This window comes from Armigeres subalbatus, chromosome 3 (genome assembly GCF_024139115.2).
Source record: "Armigeres subalbatus isolate Guangzhou_Male chromosome 3, GZ_Asu_2, whole genome shotgun sequence".
Classification (NCBI taxonomy): Eukaryota; Metazoa; Arthropoda; class Insecta; order Diptera; family Culicidae; genus Armigeres; species Armigeres subalbatus.
Genome location: NC_085141.1, coordinates 102,772,799 through 102,795,007, shown reverse-complemented (window position 1 = coordinate 102,795,007; position 22,209 = coordinate 102,772,799). Strand labels below are relative to the sequence as shown.

Below are 22,209 nucleotides of genomic sequence, written 5' to 3'. Positions count from 1 at the left end.
CTGTGCGGTATAAAAGAGTCTTCTCCATTCGGCTCGGTCCATGGCTACACGGGCACCACGCAGTCTACGGAGGGTCCGCAAGTCATCTTACACCTGATCGATCCACCTTGCCCACTGCGCACATCGCACAAAACAGATAGACATCATAGAACAAACTGCAAATTTCAAAGTAGGCTCTTTGTGTATCAACAATTGACGAACGGCACTCCCGTATATCCAGGGCGACAGAAAGAGAAAGCAAAGCATGCGATGCTGCTCTGTCTTATGTGCATTGTTCAGTAAAGCTTGACTTCCACCGCTAGGTTCGCTAGCGTTCCAAAATCATCGAAGGACCACATTCCACGGCAAAGATGCCTATATGTTATGTGCACATCGCCTTCTTGTGCCCCTCGGATCGTTGTCGAGAACCATTTTCACCGGGTTACTGTCCGACATTCGCGGTGTGCACGATGGATGGTTCTCCCAACAGCTGATGCAACTCGTGGTTTATTCGCCTCCTCCACGTACCGTCCGCCATCTGCACCCCACCATAGATGGTACGCAGCACTTTCCTTTCGAAAACTCCCAGTGCGCGTTGGTCCTCCACGAGCATCGTCCAGGTCTCGTGACCGTGGAGGACTACCGGTCTAATGAGCGTTTTGTAGATTGTCAGTTTAGTACGGCGGCAAACTCTATTCGATCGGAGCGTCTTGCGGAGTCCAAAGTATGTACGATTTCCAGCCACTATGCGTCTCCGAATTTCTCTGCTGGTATCATTTTCGCCAGTCACCAGTGAGCCCAAGTACACAAATTCTTCTACCACCTCGATTTCGTCACCACCGATGCAAACTCGTGGTGGGTGGTTTACATTGTCTTCTCTTGAACCTCTTCCTATCATGTACTTCGTCTTCGACTAGTCCGATCCGCTTGGCTTCCCTCTTCAGTCTGATGTAGGCTTCCTCCATCTTCTCAAAGTTACGTGCCATAATATCTATGCCGTCGGCGAAGCCAAATAGCTGGACAGACTTATTGAAAATTGTACCACTCGTGTTAATCCCTGCTCTTCGTATTACCCCGTCCAAAGTGATGTTGAATAGCAGACACGAAAGACCATCACCTTGCCGTAACCCTCTGCGCGTTTCGAAGGGTGTCAGTTTATCCGGAAATCCGTGTTCGTGCATTAGCTGCCATAGCTGGTCTCGATCGATTGTATCATATGCGGCTTTGAAGTCGATGAATAGATGATGTGTGGGCACGTTGTATTCGCGGCATTTCTGCAGTACTTGACGAATGGCGAACACCTGGTCTGTGGTGGAGCGTTCGCCCATAAAACCCGCCTGGTACTGCCCCACGAACTCCCTTGCAATTGGTGCTAGTCGACGGCATAAAATTTGGGAGAATCACCTTGTAGGCGGCATTCAGCAATGTGATTGCGCGGTAGTTGCTACAATCCAGCACACGACACCTTCCATCCACTCCTGCGGCAAAACTTCCTCCTCCCAAATCTTGGTAATGACCCAATGCAGCGCTCAAGCCAGTGCCTCACCACACCATATCCTCGCCAGCAAAAGATGTTCCGGGCAGCGACGACAGCGACAATCTTTATCTGGTAACTAAAATATCTTTTCGCAGCACCGGTAAGATTAAGTAAGAAAAGCTCTTTGTACTTTAGAATACACTTAAGCTTTCATTTATAGCAAGTATTACGGTTACGATGGATTCAATCTGTGATCGATTGAAAATGGTCGATTATGCTGAGATGAGATGGATTATGGTAATAGTTTCGAATGCAGAGAACTTTTGAATTTCCCATTTAATAGCGTATTTTTACTTCTTCTGTTCCAGCTACTGTTACGTTCGAGGAACAATACTGGATAGGTAACTTTGTCAAACTAACTCTCTGTTCTTTATTTCTCATGCTATTTATAGAATCCAAAAATACTAACAACAATATAGCAATTGTCTACTTTTGTGTACTTAGCTTATATAACTTTATACAATACAAATTCATAACAGCACTTAGGGGCTAATCAGTTTATCGGATGGCACAGCCTCCGGCTATTTTCACTTCTTACAACTGATTCAGACGTTACAGCTACGTGTGGTTATCGAGAAGCGTTGCAAAGGACGATCGTGGAAAATTATTCAAAATCATGTTTCAACAATAAATTGAGAAATCAAAAGTATCTCTAATAAAAGCTGTGTGAAAATAACATCTGAACATAATAGGAATAGGGGAAAATACCTATTCTTGGCAGTCTAAGACATTCGCCAAATTGAATGATAAAAATAATGAATAATTACACTAAAACACAGGTATTGTTCAATTGGTATACATTCGTATGCTCTTCCTTTGATGATTGGTGTTCACTTAATATAATATCTTTTACCACAAACTTAGTAAATTTAATATAAAGTAACAGGTCAACGTTTCTTCTATTGGCATAGCAATTTCTATTATCAGCAATGATTTTGCTCCCTTCAGCAACTAGACATGGAAGTAGAGAACTAGTAATGTATTGGTGCCAGATGCTGGTTGATTATATCCTCTAGTAGTAAAATTCATTCATAATAATCGGCCGCACGCTCATCTCGCTTTTTTAAAATAAATGCCAACGCCGGATATTTTGTTCGTAGTTTTGCTAAAATCAAATCACATGGAATTGTGCGTGGTATTTTTTTTAGCGTGCGTTTGATATGCTCACAAACACATTCTCTCGCTCTATTCCGAAGTGCGCTGCTGCCAAAGAAAACGAACAGTCCCAATTTTATTTAGTGAAACATAGAGCAAATATTGGATAAATTTGCTATTTGTGGTGATAATCAAGTGGTAATAAAGTGTAAAAAGTAGTTTACGTACCTAATTTGTCGTATCATACACGATAAAGAGAAGAAACAGGCGATCCAAAAAAGTAAGTAACAGTTTGGTTTTCGTCTGCTGCTTTCTTGGGCGATGCAATAATGGCAAGGATTTCGTAAGTGCAAATTTGTTTCGGTGATTAATTCGTCAAATCTTGCTACTTTTACACAAACAACTTATTCAAATGAAAGCCTACACTTGAAATTGTGTGATTGAATCAAATTTATGTTCATAAATAGTGTATGTTTGCTGGAAAACGCAAATATTGTTGAGGGTGCCAACAAATGTCGCACCCTGCCAAAGCCGTATTCTACCCTATATTTGTTTCATTTATTTAAAAAAAGCGAAACTCCACGTTTTGCTCATTTCAAACAAAAAGCGTGTTTGAAACAAGCTAAAATCTGATTATTTCAAATTGCGAGTCTTAGTTTGTAACAACGGTTCTATAAAAAGATATTTTAGTTACTAGATAAAGATTGTCGCTTCGGTTCCCTTTGTTCTGCTGTCCGAAACATGTGTGGTACATACCTGTCAAATCGTATGGATTTTCCTTCTTTGACATTTAGCTCCCCTATCCTCGCCAGCAAAAGATGTTCCGGACAGCGACGACAGCGCACCTAAGGTGCCCGCCAGAGTAAACGCGACGTGCGATGCGACGTGACGCGGCTCACGCAAAGGAATAACATTTTTATCAATGAAATGTCAAACTGCACTGCCGTGTCACTTCGTATCACGTGGTCACGTCTATTCTGGCTTCACCACAAACAAAAAACACGCCTTGATTGAGGAAACCAATTGGGATCCACGCATTTGCCCGGATTAAGGCAATTAAGTCGATGATTCCTTCTTTTAAAGCGCGCTTTTTCCCTGCATAGGGCAAATGAGTCTATTTTTTGTGCCACGCACGCGTTTGTCCAAAATAAGGCACACGAATAGAAAAATGAGTAAATAATTCCTTCTTGAAAAGCACGACTTTGCCCGAAATAAGGTAAATGAATAGGGGCCCTCATAGCCGTGCGGTAAGACGCGCGGCTACAAAGCAAGACCATGCTGAGGGGTGGCTGGGTTCGATTCCCGGTGTCGGCTAGGCAATTTTCGGATTGGAAATTGTCTCGACTTCCCTGGGCATAAAAGTATCACCGTGCTAGCCTCATAACAGGATGTTCAATTATGAGCTTACGGTAACGAATAGCATAACTTGGACATTTCTTCTTCTTATTAAATTATACACACTTCTTAGTATTATGTATTAAAATATGAACACTTTATTCAGTTAAAAACAAGGTAGAATTTGCAAGGTTTCGGCTACTTCAAAAATTATATCTATAGGACACAGTGCTCCAGCAGTGTTGTCATGTATTCTGCTGATTTGTGCCTCAGTTTGTCACACTGTTGTGGAGTTAATCAGTACTTGGCAGTTTTACACTAACAAAATCATTGCTAAAACTTCTTTTCCAAAGAAAGTTTCCGTTCCTTACAACACTAGATGAAGAAAATATTTAAAGTACGCTGTTCTTCGAATTGCCAACTTGTCAAAAGCCTATTATTATTGCAGCGCTTTGAATTGAACCATATTGGTACACTTTTACCAAAATACAAACGTATCGCCAACCTGACATGACAATTTTCTGAATTAAAAAAAATCAAAAACACACGAAATCTTAAAAAATACAAAGCTTGAGCTTTTCATGGTTCTGGTTCATCATTATTAATCGGTTGGTCATTTTCTTCTACTTGTGGTATAGATGGCGCCGGTGTAGATTTGCTTGGGTTGTATCTTTCATATACAACGACATTCCCGCCAATCCTATCTGTAGTGTAATCGGAATGGAAGAAGGTCTCATACTTTTCGTAGTTGCCGAGGAAATCCTTGATCTCTGGTTCTAGCGAATCGAAAGCGATCACGTGCGATGGCATTGCGCTACGCGGATGAACTGGTATGCTTCGTCGCAACCAACTGGTCGGGTCCTTGTAGAAAGTCTCCGCTTCGTCTATATAAATGCGATCCTCGTGGAAAGTCGGTTCACAACGCAAGAAACGCATGGTCGTGTTATGGTGGATATGACTATAGAATGGCGTAGAATGGCAGGGCATAAGAAACAAAAACTTAGCTGCATGACCATTTTCATCCTGATAATTCCTTGCAATGTTCTGAAGCGAAGACATGACATCTAATGTGCCACGCTGATGTGTAAAGCTCAAATACCCTGCCGGAATGGCATTGCCAACTAACAGCACGAGAGCAGCGAACCATACCAGTTTACTGAAGAAAAAGAACAAAAAATTAATTTCAATTTAAAATTACTTAAAGGAATCATTCTCACCCTGAAGCTTTCCTACTCCATCGGGATAGAAAATCTGCCGAAACATAAAGGCAAATGGGTAAAATTTGCAGCAGAAAACGGAACTCTTTATGTGGTAGCATCGAGTAAACTACAAGCGTGAAAAGTACACTTGTAAGTAAAATGGCTCGTTCTTTGTACACTTGGCGATGACGAAGAGTTTCCACGGCAGCTAACAGGAACGGCAATGTACTAATTCCCAAAACAGTCGGAAGTCCAACATTAACATACCAGTACCAAGGGTGCTCTCCGTAGAAACTTCCGATGCCTTTTAGCACGTTGAAACGTAGAAACTCGTAGGGTGACAGCAAAAGTGAGCCATGTATGAAGCTATCAACTGCTACCGCAAATGTGCCAACAACAAATCCAATCACGAGATAACGTTTCAACAGCAGCTCCCATACTGGATGGGAAGATTTCTTCATATGATACAGGCACAATGGGACCCACGCAATGGCAGAAGTTGGTCTCACGAAAACCGAAATCGCAACTGGCCACAAGAAAACTGTGCACTCCGATCCCGTCCAGGGGAAAAAGCTAAGAGCGATGACCATCAGCGATGCTTCCAGAGTGTTCGATAGCGTACGGGATGCGGTGTAGAACCAGAACCAGGATGTGGCTATCATGAAAATGGACCACTTGCTTTTTTTCGACCACACGTAGAATCGGTAATCCGAGTAAGCCGACAGTAAGGCTTGCAGCAGTCGTGGAAGCAAAACAAGAAGCTCAACACAATCAAACTTAACCAGTTCCAACAGCTTGTACAGCCCAGCTATCATCGATGGATACACGTAGCTGCGGATGCCGTATGTCCATTCCCAGGTGAGGTGACCATAACTAGAAGTAAAAATGTGAAATTATATCATTATGCATTCAGCCCAAAACCGAAAAATCAAAATCAGCAAATTCGCGCGCCTATGAGTCCAATTGGTGATAAATTCGTAGGCTACTGAATTTCGATCCGCGCCAGTGATACGCAAAATATATGAAAAAGATAAGAATTTTCAGTATTATAACTTATGTAAGTTATAGAAACATATCCATATTTTTTATATGATTATAATCTACCAAATTGAAAAAGCTATTATGTATTGTTTAGCTTGTTGAACAGGTATTTGAAGTCCCAATGATACACCGTCGTAGCCCATTTTTTTTCTTTATTTGAGAGATTTTCAGCCCTAGGCTGGCTCACCTCTGGTATAGTCCATTTCTTTTTTTAATGACAAATATTTGTCAAGTTCAAATAGACTTCTATCAAACTGAATGTGTATCTAAATGGATATCAAACAGATTTGACAAATTTTTGTCATCATAACAAATAGTGTACTGATATCCCGCATAAATTAAAACGATCTACATTACTGTTATCCTTATTCAAATGAATTAACCAATATGGTTACTATTTATATAATAATCGATTTAAAATATGATTGTAAATTTATCTAGAACAAATACTATTTAAAATTTTAAATCTATTACACCATATGTAATAATATCATAATATATTGCTTCTTTACAATTTCTTATAATCCATATTTGACTTTATTTAGGAAGAAAATGATAAATGACTGTGATGGACCATATACAGATATAATAACAGTACTAAATGTAGCTTTGATATAATCTTGTATCCTCTGAAGTGAAAATTATTTCGTTGTGGTTTCACAAATACATTTAGAAATTATATGGTTCAACGGTAAAACTATTATATGCGTTCTTTTTTGCAATGAGTATGCGTATTTCTTAACTGACATCCGACTGCCTTGTTTTGTTTAGATTCGATGATTGCTTTTTCCTAAACCAGAAAGTTTTTTTTTCGTTTGTGTATAGTTTTGCAGTATTTTATTTTGTTGCATCACTAAAAAGGTAAGCACATAAATAAATATCTATATAATCTACAAAATATTACATACTTCTGTTTTCATATATGAATAAATTATAATTTCCCAGTTTCAAGCGCTGAAGCTGCCGCAAACGGGAGGAAACTGGTCCCGGTGTTCTTATCCACACGGAACTGATACAGGGAATAGGCTGTCCGATTGATGCAATGATGACGAAGTACTGGTCGTACGTGGTCACTACACGGCAATCGAGTCGGCAAAGTTTTGAAGGTTTACCGGAAATAGTTCATTACTGTAAGACGGATCCAGCGGGAGAGCGCCTGACTGGAAAACTGAGGATGGAAAAAGATAGCAACAAGACCCTGGACCACCGGACCGCTTGACGACGAGCGCCGAAAGATAAGAGCAAGTATACCGAGGAAACGGCCACGAATTTTGCCCTGGAAATCAACTCTTCCCGTCCTATAGACCAGTCTTGCTTTCCTTCATTCGTAAACAAAAATGCAGAATTGATTTAAAATAAGAATAAGAATAAGAGGAAGATAAACCATGATTATCAGTTGATTTTCCTAATAAAACAGAATAATTATTTTACATATTTATCGTGTTTTCATTAAATAAATGAAAAAAAAATACCAATAACAGTTCCTATGCGTTAAAGATAAGGGATACGGTCCGTCGATTTTTCATATATCATTCTACTGTATCCATATTATAATACATAATGTTTCATCGAAAAACAAGGATTGTAACTGAACAACATCACATATTGTGTGTGGATAAAAATGTACCGAAAAACGCCGTCTTTTGAATAGTAATTATACTTAACCGCCTATTACCCATGTGGTTGATTTGCAAAACACAATATAACATACTGTAAGAACCACTTATGATGAGGTTAGTTTATCATAATTATAAACAGCAATTGGAATAGTAGGAGTAACATTATTTATCATCAGAAATCATATGAGAGATAGTTCAATTATGGTTCAGAATTATGCGGGATGTAAATCATGCTAAGGATAGACCCGTGGTTATAAAACAACAATTAAATAACTATTTTTGTAACATGTTACAAGGCGACCAGAAAATAATCCCAAATCTATCTTTAATGAAGACAATAATATATATGGCACTCATTTCAAGATTCTTGAACCATGGCAAGAATACCACCAGCGTATCATTAGTAGGGTTAGGCGGGGCAAGATGGGTCACGGGGTAAGATGGGTCAGTGCCGTTTTTGAGCATCGTATACATTTTATTGTGGAGATTATGACTTTGTAGGACGAATAATTTGATTCTACTATATTGTCACTCGATTTGATGATAACGGAGATGAGCCAGCCTCGGGCTGAAAGTCTCCTTAATAAAGACAAAAAAAAGATTTGATGATAAAATTTCATTTTGGTAGAGTATGGCAAGGTAAAATATTTTTCAGCATTGTTTCTTATGCGAAACACACATTCTATAAAACGTGTTATCTCGTCGAACAATCTAAAATTTAAACATTTTTAGTAATATAGTAAAAGTATAAGTAATGTAGGCACTGCGTTGAAACAAATAAATTTGATCGAAAATTAGACATTCTAACATGAACTCAGAAATGGGGCAAGATGGGTCAGCACATACTGAAGGGCATAGTTCGTATTCACAACATATTTTCCATCGCTGATTTAATCATTTTAAGGTTACTTTTGAGCATAATGTTAATTTGTTAAATAAAAATGTATAAATTTTATTTTTAAGAAAGCATTACACGGACGGCTTGTTTACATAAGAAATTGCAGACATTTTTAAATATAGAGCCATTTCTTCATCCAAAGCTTAAAAATCTTTTTTTATTCAATAAAATCATTGACAATAAACCTATCTTCCTGTGTGTAAATCAATATTGTGAATAAGAACAATATTAATTGCAGAATTTAAAGGTGATCCATGTTGCCCCGCTGTTTGACCCATCTTACCCCGGCATTTTTTGATTGACAGATAAGGGGCCATCCACAAAGTACGTCACGCTCCTAGGGGGGAGGGGGGGTTTTGAGCAGCGTGACGACTCATACAAAAATTTTAGAGATTTCATACAAAAAGTGTGACGAAGGGGGGAGGGGGGTTCAAAATCACCATTTTTTGCGTGACGTACTTTATGGATCTTCCCTAAATAGACTTCTACTTTAATGACTCAAGAAGAAATAAAAAGAGGATTTTTTGTTATTATTCATACCCCTGGCTTACATATTATGAGCTATTTTTATAGATCCACGTTGAAAAGGTGAATTAAAATGTTTCTGTTTTGAGGCATTCAGGGTTCGCCTTAAATGACCCATCTTACCCCATCATACCCTATTAAGTAACGATCCTGTTCACGGGAATCATTGAGCGGAAAAACTATTCTGAAAAACCAAATATTTCTGGTGTAAATCTCAGTCAAAAATTTGATTGGAACAATAAAACATGATAAAAATTTTTATGGAAGGCAATTTATTCCGTTTGTATGAAACCCAAAAAGCTAATTTGTATTTCAGTTCAGTGTAGATAAAAACATGCATATAACCAAAGATGCGAACCCCACGTGATTTTCGTTCATTCGGTTCATCGGGTCAAGCCCAAGCGTTTGCCAAAAAAAAGTAAACACCGTTTGCTTTCCCTCAGAATTTTTGAATCTTCCTTCCACGTCGCGCACCACGGACTACACCCATTTACCCTTCCCCGCATATGATGCGTCTGACGCAACCAACTTTCTCAAAGAAAACTCACCCAAATGCAAGCCGATGAGCCACTTCCAGGCTCTGCCAATATTCGTCCGGAACGTACCAGGTCCTCACGATAAACACAGACGCCACTCGCAGCGCAGCGAAGAATAATAACACTTTATCCAGCATCACGATTTCATTAAATTCCAAGATTGTTCAGTCAAAATAAGACCGCAACCATGCGCAGCGTGCTTGCGTCAAATTTTCACTCGCGGATTTCACTGATAAGAGTTTCTAAATTTGATTCTGAAAATCTAACACATTGCGCAGAGTATTCGCCAGAACAAAAACAATTCAGGAAACGACTAAAAACATTCAAAATATAAGAAAAACTGCAACTGAAACCGCGGCTGAGGGGCCTCCCTCAAAGAAAGCGCTAGACTGTACCTGAACTTGAACTCGATCACCCGCTTTGCGAACATTGAATGAATTTGTATCGAACAAGGTGGCCAGTTTGTTTTCTGAAATATCGGAAGTAGAACTAAAACATCGGTAATTACCGATAAACCTAAAAATTCATTTAATTTCCAGAGCATCATAAATTTTGAAATCAATGAAAATTTGTATTTAATGTATTTAATTCATAAAAATGTTATGTCTATAGATGAAGACTTCTGCTACCTGTCGATGAGTTGTTTTCACCGGATTAGTGACAAAAGGTCGAAAGCAAAATGTCGAAAGGACAAAAGGTCGAAAGACAAAAGGTCGAAAAAGGTGAGATTCCTAGACCTCCTCCCCCCCACTCTGTCACGCTTTTTTGTATACCTAGTATACTGCCGTCATACGCATATTTGTCCCATGTTTGCTGGGATTCCCTATATACATGGGACAATTATGCGTATAACCGCAGTATATATACTGTCACAAAATCTTAGACCCCCCCCATCATACATGTGACGTCCTTTTTGAACGACCCCTTATTTTTGGCTTCCGACGCAAGGGCGGGTTTGAGTGAAAGGCAAATGAGTTGTTTCGCGGTTCCGTGCAGTGTCACAAGAAAAGGCGTGCACCAAACATCACTCTTCTGTTTCATCATAAAAACGCAAACAAAGCTGTAAATTGGACGCTTGAAGTTTTGATTGGAAAGTTTTTTGCTATCTTTTTGTGAAAAATACAGCACACAAGTGAAAATGGTCGAAGCAAACGGAATCGAACTAACCGAGCAAGAGGCCGAGTTGTACGATCGGCAGATTCGTTTGTGGGGTCTCGATTCTCAGAAAAGGTAATTCCGGTTTTATGGCTGTAACATAACCTCAACCTTCAAAACGACCAGGGATGGTAGCTAATAATTTTCTTCAATGCATATGTCAGACTTGGTTCGGCAGTTCCCAATAGTATCTAAAATAGCTTGTTCAGTTTACGAGCTATGTAATTGGGTTCTCCCCATACAAGTTCAAAATAACTTTGCTATAATATTGACTGGAGGGTTGAGGAATGTTAAATTGGTTGTTTCGTTAACATAGGGGGAAAGACGGCTTTGGCAGGTTTTGTTCTATTATTGGCAGGAGGTTTTTGTCGACCAAATTTTATGAAATTTGGCCACAATATTCTTTAATATGTAAAGAATGTTTAGGCCAAATTTGAGCCTAGTCAGTCATAAAAACCCCCTGCCAATAATAGAACAAAACCTGCCAAAGCCGTCATTCCCCTTAGTTCAATAATCTAATTCAAAATACTTACCTCTATAACTTGCAGGTTGCGAGCGGCTCGTATCTTGATCGCTGGTGTCAATGGTTTGGGGGCGGAAATAGCTAAGAATGTGATTTTGTCCGGTGTGAAAGCTGTTACTTTGCTCGATGATCAAATAGTAAAAGAAGCGGATTTCTGCTCTCAATTTTTGGCCCCATATGATTCGTTGGGGACAAACCGTGCGACAGCTTCCTTGTCCAGGGCTCAGCAGCTGAATCCGATGGTGGAATTGAAGGCGGACACGGAGGAACTGGCAAAGAAATCTGATGATTTCTTCAAAAAGTTTGACGTTGTATGTATTATTGGTGCCAACACTGAACAGTTACTTCGCATCGATGCTGTGTGCCGAGAAGCTGGTATTAAATTTTTTGCCGCCGATTTGTGGGGGATGTTCGGATTCAGTTTTGCTGATCTTCAAGAGCACAACTTTGCTGAGGATGTTGTAAAGCACAAGATTGTATCCAAACCTCACGAGAAAACCAAAACTGAGCTGGTTACGTCCACGGTCAAGCGCACTTTAACCTATCCATCGTATCAGGCCATGCTGGACTTTGACTACAAGGCTCAATCATACGCCAGAAAGTTGAAACGGTCGGGACCGGCTGTGCCATTACTGCGCGTGCTGCAGAAATTCCGCGATGATGTGAAACGAGATCCAATGTATTCGGAACGGGAAGCAGATCTGCTGCAGCTGTTGAAAATTCGCGACGAAATCGCAGCCGATATGATTCCGGATAGTGCGTTTGTTCACGTTTTTGCGCAAATTTCTCCCGCAGCTGCTATCGTTGGAGGTGCTTTGGCACATGAAATTATTAAAACAGTCTCCCAGAAAGAAGCACCTCACTACAATGTGTTTCTCTTCGATCCGGAAAGCTGTTGCGGTTTCATCGAATCGATTGGTGTGGATGCCTAAAAGGCAATCGGCGATAGCTGATGTAATGTAATCCAATATCAAAATATTGCATAAGCTATTAATCCTTATTTTATTATCTTATTCAATACACTTTCTAATCATATGTGCATCGAAAATATATTGTTTATTGTTATTGACCGCCCCCTCAAACTATAGTTATATGAATTCGGTAATTTCGCGACTGGAAGAGCAGATCCGTGACTATTGTAACTGCTCTGTAGTTAACATCTTTTTCTATAGACTTTCGCGGACTATTATTAGTTTGGAGAACGACACTGTCTATTTTGCTCTCCAATGGTGTTAACGTCCGGATCAAACGGATTGAAATTTGCACCTGAGAACGCCTCTACTGAGTTGATGACGCACGTAAGCTTGCTGGTTGTCAACTCTGTCCACTCGATTGAGCAATAGAGAGTCTCTTCACCTTTCCGAATTCCTGCTGCATCCAGTTCTGCTCCTTAGTGAATGCCACTACTCCAGGCTGCTCATTCCAATTATTCACTATCTATTATTATTATTATTGTCTTTATTAGGGAGACTTTCAGCCCGAGGCTGGCTCGTCTCCTATTCCATATCTAAATCTTTGTACTGTCATAGCTCAATTATCATCATAGCTTGGTTAATTAATTTAATTTAAATATATCATGAGGCAAACACGATATTACTATGCCCAGGGGAGTCGAGAAAATGTTGATCCCGAAAAATTCCTAGACCGGACCGAGAATCGAACCCAACCTCCTTCAGCATGGTCTTGCCTTGTTGCAGCGCATCTCACCGCATGGCTAAGGAAGGCCCTTTGCCATTTCGTGATCCAAAATTTCTTCGTTTGTTCGTGCCTGCGCACATTACGAAAAATGAGACTCCATGGGAAATCACGATTTGCTGCGATTCCGACGATCCACTGCTCGCGATAGATGTGTAGTCACTGGTCAATCAATGGACAATGTAATCGATCCGACTGGGTACTTATAGGAAGCAGAATCGCGCAACTCCTGTGTTCCCCTCATCTACAATATGAGCTGCGAGGTGATAATAAAATCAGCCGACATTTATACACCATATTGACCCATTTGTTAAACAATCCGCGGACCTTGCAGTCATTTCTGTCCAACTCTGCATCTTTTTGTCAGAAAATTCTTCAAGCTTTGTTGGGCAGGATTTTTGGACCTCTCTGGAGAATCAGTCCAGCAAAAAATGTTCAATGACTCTGGCCCTCTAGATTTCTAAAAAGCCAACAAATTTTATATTATTGCTCTTCAAGATTACCATAAATCAATTCGTGATTTACGTGTGGCTCAACGCCATCTGAACACATCGCGTCGCAACGGGAGGCTTCCCACTTTGGTTGCACCATTAGTTCGAAGTTGCCAACTGTTCTTATCACGCTAGATACTAATTCATGCAATTGCAGTCCTCAAAACTCTTCAATCAACGGTGAAATAGCCACCAAAAACTTTAGCAGAATTTGAAAGTCTATTTTGTTTGATAATTGCGTACATGGACCTACAGGATTTTCATAATTTAATCTTGATATAAAACGTCATGTAATTTATTCCCAGAGTGAAATTTAAATCTGTAAACTTGTAATCAGCAGTACCTACTTCGCACGTATCAGAACGTCGGCACCAGGGTCACGTGCACCTCAACTTGGGAGATTTGTGCCATGGTAATGTAAGAATATCCGCAAACACACCTGGCAACATCCGAGTGTAGACACTTCCTCACAGATAGACCACGTGCTGATCAACGGACGACATTTCTCGGATGTTATAGATGTAAGGTCCTTCAGAGGCCCGAACATTGACTCAGACCACTACCTTGTAGTTGCCGAAATTCGGGCGCGACTTTCCAGCGTCACGAATTCACGAAACAACAGAACGACTTTCAATATCCAACGCTTGTCAGTTGAAGGAATTGCCGAACAGTACCACCAGAAGCTAGACGAACGGATAGGAGATGCCACCGAATCTGGCGACGTCAACAGATTGTGGGAAAATATCCACGAAGCTGTGACTACAAGTGGCTCGTGGCTCGTACCCGTTCCAACAGAGAGCGATACAGTGTAGCAAGGGAAGAAGAGAAACGAATCCACCGCAGGAAAAAAGGCAACACGAAGAGAGTGTGATAGCTGAAGCGCAGGAGAACATGGATAGAAACGATTTGTGGAGGTTTTACGCAACTGTCGATGGCGCGCGGCTGAAGACTGCGCTAGTGCCCACCATGTGCAATAACCGAGGGAAATTTGCTGACAGACAAGACTACGGTGACAGCCAGGTGGAAGGAGCACTTCGAAGATTTGTATAACGGTGGAAACGAAGGTGTATTAAGGAGCAGGATGGACATAGTCGGCGACGGTCAAGCTGTGGAACCACCAACGCTGGACGAGGTAAAGAAGGCTCTAAACGAGCTGAAAAACAGTAAAGCTGCTGGAAAGGATGAGGTCCCGGTCAAGCTTCTCAAACACGGAGGTGAGCAGTTGCATCAATCAATCCACCATATTATTCAGAAAATATGAGAGGATGGAGAACTGCCTGCCGGCTGGTTGGATGGCCTCAGAGTATGTCAATTACAAAGGAATCACCCTTCTGAACTCGGCGTACAAAATCCTGTCGCGTATCCTGTTTAACATACTGAGACCGCTTGAGGAGTCCTCCGTCGGCGAATACCAGGCAGGTTTCGTGAGGGCCAATCAACGACGGATCAGATGTATAGCCTGCGGATGATCCGTAATGAATTCCGGGAATACAACTTGCAGACTCACAATCTGTTCATTGCTGTAAAAGCAGCGTACGATTCAGTGAAAAGAAATGAGCTGTGGCAGATAATGTCCGGCGAAACTGATTAGACTGATACGTGCAACGCTGGATGGTTCGAAATCAAGTATCCGGATTGCAGACGAAGTGTCAACTTCGTTTGTGACCTTAAACGGATTGAAGCAGGGTGATAAGCGGGCTTGGTAGTCATATGGCTACTGCTTCTGTCTCATACGCAGGAGGTCGTGGGTTCAATCCCAGGTCCGTTCCATTCTCCTACTTTGTATCTTTCTCTTTATTTCTCATGTTCTAGCAATCGCTAGAACTGGAAATGGACTTCCATACCGTTTCCATTACTATTCCTATACCTTCAACTTGAGTATTCTATCAGTAATCTGCTAGAATTGGAAATGAACTAAAGAGCTCGCTTCCTACATCCAATTAGAAATTCCATCAGTTACCTTCTCCTATCTATCACATTGGCAGCTCGTTAACCAAGACGAACTTCTGCCTCTCCAACCTAACCCAGAAATTCCAACAAATTCCGCATGAACTCGTGGCAAGTGCAGAGGTATATTCGGCTTGCAGTGGGCGAGTGATTGCATCATCATTTCCTCCCCCTTCCCTATATTGACTTGCATTCTGACGTGGCAGGCGCCAGTATGACCTAACAAATGAGATCACCAGTACTTGTACATTGAAGATGTGTGCTAGTCCCAAGCAAACATCTGTTGGTTCCCTGTGCAAGAACAGCTGATCTGGTCATAATGGAGTAGCAACTACGAGCAGTCAATCAAGCTCAAGCTCAAGCTCAAGCTTAAACGGATTGAAGCAGGGTGATGCACTTTCGAATATTGTTCAACATTTCACTCGAAGGTGCTATTAGGAGATCTGTCGTGCAAAGGAACGGCACTATCATCACACGGTCGCATATGCTCCTGGGCTTTGCGGACGACATCGACCTTATTGGAATGGATCGCAGAGCAGTAGTGGAGACTTTTGTCCCACTGAAGAGGGAGACGGCGAGGATAGGCTTAACCATTAACTCTACCAAGACAAATTGCCGAAGTGCTGTCTAACTTGGATTGTTGGATTGGAGACAGAGTATCCTCGACCCGGCCGATGCAAATATCGCTGCACAAACTTTTTCTCATGTCTTGGCATATGTCATTGACAGACATGTTCCAAAGAAGATTGCCCATACCGACTCTAGGGTTCCGTGGATGACAAAAGACCTTCGTTCGTTGAAAAGGACAAAAAAAGGCCGTCCTGAAAAGGTTCACAAGGTTCCGCACTCTTCCCTTGAAACACCCTTATGCTAGGCTGAACCACGAATACAAACGGTTAAGTCGTTTCTATTTTAAACGTTACCAGCGGAGGATACAACAACGGCTTAAATCCCATCCGAAATCTTTTTGGAACTACGTAAACGAGCAGCGTAAGGAAGTAGGTCTTCCTTCGTCCATGGTCTACAACGGAGTCATGGCATCAACTCAACAAGAAATTTGTAACCTATTCTCGGCCAAGTTTGCTAGCGTGTTTGTCAATGAGCGCCTCTCCAATGACTCCATAACCAGCGCAGCGGGTAATGTACCCTTAACGCCTTAACTAATCAAACGCTGTCGATGTAAGTACAGATGCCATAGCGAGAGCAGCCACGCGGCTAAAAACGTCGTACAAATCGGGACCTGACGATGTTCCGTCGGTTTTCCTAAAAGCGAACATTTCCTGCCTTCTGGATCCACATCATCGAATCTTCCAGCTCTCCCTTTCTAATGGTGTATTTCCGTCCTGCTGGAAGACAGCTGAAATGTTTCCTGTGTACAATAAGGGAAGCAAGCGCGATATAAACAATTATCGAGGAATCACGTCGCTATGCGCTGTATCGAAGTTGTTCGAGCTGGTCGTCATGGATTCTCTAAATGGTCACTGTAAACATTATCACCCTTATTCTTGTTTACGGACGGACGAACGATACTTTCGAACGAATGCGATTCGTTCGAACCGTTTCTCCATTTGATTTTGCTGGCGTAAACGAGAATGCGCTTCAACTTTCGTTCGAAAGCGCGTTCGTACGTAAACAAGAATATGGGTGTATATCAGTTCCGACCAATATGGCTTTATGGAAAAACGTTCCACATGTACAAATCTACTGTGTCTCACATCATACGTTACAGACAGTATGCTTGTTTGTGATCAAACAGATGTAATTTATACGGATTTAACTGCAGCATTTGATAAGTTGAACCACAGCATTGCGATCGCCAAGCTTGATAGATTGGGAATTGGAGGCAGCCTGCTTCCATGGTTTGGTTCGTACATTACTGAGCGCCAGTTGACAGTTGCTCCTGAGCGATTGTCGCTCGGAAAGCTTTTTCGCGATGTCTGGCATACTGCAGGGTAGCCATCTGGGACCGTTGATATTCCTTCTCTACTTCAACGACGTACATCTAGTTCTAAGAGGACCGCGATTATCATTTGCAGATGATCTTAAAATGTTTTTGCGCATTTGCTTAATAGCCGATTGTCATCTACTACAAGACCAGATCGATGCTTTCGCTCATTGGTGCGATCTAAAATCGACTTGTAGTTAACCCGAAAAAATGCTCGATCATAACTTTTTCTCGAAAGAAACAACCGATTACCTTCAACTACTGCCTGTTCGGAACGACTATTGAAAGAGTGCACTGTGTGAAAGATCTCGGTGTTCTATCCAGCTTTCCACGCTCGGTAATGGCGGCTTATCGGTGGGTAAAAATCAATTGGTCACTGTACTGTTTGACACTAGCTGGAGGAAAGCCCACTGGCGTTCCTGGGTGAGGGGAAGGGAAAAAAGGCCTTTTCGGCAGTGAGTTTTCCTCCAGCTAGTGTCAAACAGTACAGTGACCGATTGATTTTTGCACACCGACAAGCCGCCATTACCGAGCGTGGAAAGCTGGATTGGACTCCAAACTGACATACTCGAATCACATTTCATATGTTGTTGATAAAGCATCCAGGTCTCTTGGATTTGTGATCAAAGTGACAAAGACTTTCACAGACATCAACTGTTTGAAAACACTGTATTGCTCTCTCGTGCGATCTACGTTAGAATACTGCTCTGCGGTCTGGAGTCCAAACTATAATAATGATGTCGAACGCATCGAATCCGCTCAACGTCGATTTATACGGTACGCACTCCGCAACCTTCCCTGGAGAGATCCGCTACGAGAGCCGTTGCCAGCTGATCAGCTTAGAACCTCTGTGTCTCCGAAGGGATGTATGCAGAGCATTAACCGTCGCCGATATTTTGCAAGGAAGAATAGATTACTCCTGTCCAATGAGAGCTTGAAGTAGCTCGAAGTTTCTCCCTGTCCTGATCATGCCCATTTGTTGACAAAAAGGAACGAGCAGGACGGGAACAACTTCGAGCTACTTCGAGCTGCTCATTGGACAGCACTATTGTGACACTCTTCTGCGACAAATAAACATCAACGCACAACCCCGACAACTGCGGAGTAACCTAAAGGCTCCGTCAGACGTTGCAAGCAAATCACTCGTGCAAGCGAATGATTTCTGAGAGCACTTGCAATTGCAGTCACACGTAGCAGTTTTTTGCTTTAAGCAAATGTCAGATTTACTCTCATACAAATATAAACAAAACCGAAAAACTTGTTTTTCGGCCACAAAATCTAATTTCATTCCTATTTTTGCAATGCAACACTGCCACCTGAAAACGTTTTCACTTTTGCGAGCGAAAAATTTGCTAGTGCTGCACTAGCAAGCGCAATTTCGTTTCTGCGAGTTGAAAATTTTTAACGCTTAGCAGTCACACATTGGGGAAGATCCATAAAGTACGTCACGCAAAAATTGGCGATTTTCAACCCCCCCTCCCCCCTTCGTTACACTTTTTGTATTAAAACTCTAAAAAATTTGTATGAGTCGTCACGCTGCTCGGAATCCCCCCTCCCCCCTAGGAGCCTGACGTACTTTGTGGATGGCCCCTTGCAAGCGAGCGTTTGCTTACGAGTTGTCATTTGTTTGCATGCAATCACTTTCAGTGTAGTCGGACAGGCAAATTTTTGACAGTTGTCACTTTCTGCGAGCAAAATGCTCGTTGCGAGTGATTTGCTTGCAACGTCTGACGGCACCTTAATGCTAACACTTCCTTTTCGTCGCACTCTCCATGGTTTGCAGCGTGTTTTCAACGGATTTCAATAGAATGGCGTCAGTGTTTGATTTCCACTTCACGCGAGATGTCCTCCGTCGGTTCTTCACATCATTTTTCACCGACCAGAACAATTGACACACATAGACTATAGTTAATGTATTTGTGATTGTATTGTATTTTAACCTCTTGACAATGTTTTTAATGTAGTAATGTGATATTGCATTTATATTTTTTTTAACCATCATTGGGGCTGTATCAAGTCTGTTGATGTAATAAGTAATAAATAAATAAATAAATAAAAAATAAATAAATAAAAAAAGTACATGGGGGCAGAGATAGAGGAAGACCTAGTGGTATTGGTGCTGAGGTAGACGTCTCACTTAGAACAAAATGCAATCAAAATCATCGTCACGAAAACATTGTCGCCCAATGCTAAAATCCCGGTGTGTGGCCAAGCGGCAACCAGATGGCGGTAGTGTGCAAACGTCAAACATAAGCAAAATCGATGAAAGCGCCATCGGTGGCCGATTGACCACCTACAAAAAGTTAAATAAACCGTTAAAAAGGTGTACGATGAAACATATGTTGAGTGAGACGTCTGTTTCTCTGTGGGGATGTGTTTGAAGTTGTTGAAGAATTTTTTTTACCTTGGAACGCTTGTGACATGTGACAATGGCGTTTCCCGTGAAGTGAAAAGACGTATTGCTGCTGCGAATAGGAATTTCTACGGATTACGTAACCAGCTTAAGTTCCGCAACGTGCAGACGGAAACTAAATTTACTCTATACAAAACTCTGATCCTACCAGTGGCTTTTTATGGACATGAAGCATGGACATTAAAAGAGGCGGACCGAAGAGCTTTCGGGGTTTCCGAGCGAAAAGTGCTGCGTACAATACTCGGAGGGAAACTAGACAATGGTGTGTGGTGCAGACGCATGTGTCATGACTGCCGTAATCTGAAAAAGTTACGTATACGCCATTTTCCAAAAATGGTGTTAACGAGTACTACTTATCAAGCTCTTCAACAGAAAAATGCAAAACATACATTTATGTTGTAAAATGGCGGTTACCTCACTTCTCCAGATTACAGTATCAAGTATACAAAGAAGAAAATATTGTAAATCGTATAAAATATGGCAAACTCCAGTGGGCTGGTCACCTTGTGCGAATGTCGGAAGAAAGAATAGCGAAAACAATATTCAACAGAGAACCAGATAGGGTCCGGTGACTTCGTGGAAGGCCACAAACACGCTTCCTGCACGCGGTGGAATCGGACCTGGGGACCCTGAACGTTCGGGGAAACTGGAGGAACATCGCCCAAGACCGACGATTATGGAGCTCTACAATACACCAGGCATAGGTGTATCGACGCTGTAGCCAACCAGGTATCCAGGTAGGTAGGTATAGGTAAACTTTTAATGTAATAGGTATGATGTAATGCAGTCAAATATTCATCTTCTATATAATAAAAATGAAATGGTCTGTGTTCGTATCAGCCCGGTGGCATCCCTATCTCACACAATAGGTTTGTTTTGCAGCCAACATTGCGCGACCGTATCCCACTGACAGTTCTGTATCCTAATGGGAATCAAATGTGATGTTTGTAAACAAAACACATACTATCATGAATTTTACACTGAGATGTTGGCTGCAAAAACATGGCGTCGTGCCACCCACCTGGTTCGTATCCGCATAACTCGAAAACGGTTGGATGAATTTTCTTCATTCATTCAGCAGATATGTTCGTTATTGTTTCCGAAGGGTTTATATGATATTCATTCCTACGAAAACCACGACTAAAATTGAGTAAATCCTAAAAAACTAAAATAAAGATACGTATGGAAATTTTGCATGGGCAGCTCAGAACGCGCATTTTCGCCTACTATCCAGCTTTCCACGCTCGGTAATGGCGGCTTGTCGGTGTGCAAAAATCAATCGGTCACTGTACTGTTTGACACTAGCTGGAGGAAAACTCACTGCCGAAAAGGCCTTTTTTCCCTTCCCCTCACCCAGGAACGCCAGTGGGCTTTCCTCCAGCTAGTGTCAAACAGTACAGTGACCAATTGATTTTTACCCACCGATAAGCCGCCATTACCGAGCGTGGAAAGCTGGATGCAGGACAACGTCTGCCGGGTCAACTAGTAAACAATCCAGCTTTCCACGCTCGGTAATGGCGGCTTGTCGGTGTGCAAAAATCAATCGGTCACTGTACTGTTTGACACTAGCTGGAGGAAAACTCACTGCCGAAAAGGCCTTTTTTCCCTTCCCCTCACCCAGGAACGCCAGTGGGCTTTCCTCCAGCTAGTGTCAAACAGTACAGTGACCAATTGATTTTTACCCACCGATAAGCCGCCATTACCGAGCGTGGAAAGCTGGATAGTGCTGTCCAATGAGCAGCTCGAAGTAGCTCGAAGTTGTTTCCGTCCTGCTCGTTCTTTTTGTCAACAAATGGGCATAAGCAGGACAGGGAGAAACTTCGAGCTACTTCAAGCTCTCATTGGACAGCACTAATCCAGCTTTCCACGCTCGGTAATGGCGGCTTATCGGTGGGTAAAAATCAATTGGTCACTGTACTGTTTGACACTAGCTGGAGGAAAGCCCACTGGCGTTCCTGGGGTGAGGGGAAGGGAAAAAAGGCCTTTTCGGCAGTGAGTTTTCCTCCAGCTAGTGTCAAACAGTACAGTGACCGATTGATTTTTGCACGCCGACAAGCCGCCATTACCGAGCGTGGAAAGCTGGATAAAGTTCTGGCTTACCATTCAATATTGATCAATGTATTGATAGATTGAAAACAACAATGTTGAAATAAATATCCAGCTTTCCACGCTCGGTAATGGCGGCTTATCGGTGGGTAAAAATCAATTGGTCACTGTACTGTTTGACACTAGCTGGAGGAAAGCCCACTGGCGTTCCTGGGTGAGGGGAAGGGAAA

The 22,209-nt window shown here is 41.8% G+C and overlaps 2 protein-coding genes across 2 annotated transcripts; one reads left to right on the top strand and one right to left on the bottom strand.

Annotated features, from left to right (window-relative positions):
• Window positions 1-4,072: 4,072 nt before the first annotated feature.
• Window positions 4,073-10,186, bottom strand: LOC134225214 (GPI mannosyltransferase 3). Its single transcript, XM_062705090.1, has 3 exons — window positions 9,777-10,186; window positions 5,164-6,018; window positions 4,073-5,102 (listed from the first exon to the last, which is right to left on the bottom strand). Exons 1-3 carry the CDS (start codon window positions 9,899-9,901, stop codon window positions 4,526-4,528), a joined length of 1,557 nt encoding a protein of 518 aa, XP_062561074.1. The 5' UTR covers window positions 9,902-10,186; the 3' UTR covers window positions 4,073-4,525.
• Window positions 10,187-10,765: 579 nt separating this feature from the next.
• Window positions 10,766-12,490, top strand: LOC134225887 (SUMO-activating enzyme subunit 1). Its single transcript, XM_062706319.1, has 2 exons — window positions 10,766-10,994; window positions 11,468-12,490. The coding sequence occupies exons 1-2, from the start codon at window positions 10,903-10,905 to the stop codon at window positions 12,372-12,374; spliced, it is 999 nt and encodes a 332-aa protein (XP_062562303.1). The 5' UTR covers window positions 10,766-10,902; the 3' UTR covers window positions 12,375-12,490.
• The last annotated feature ends 9,719 nt before the right edge of the window (window positions 12,491-22,209 follow it).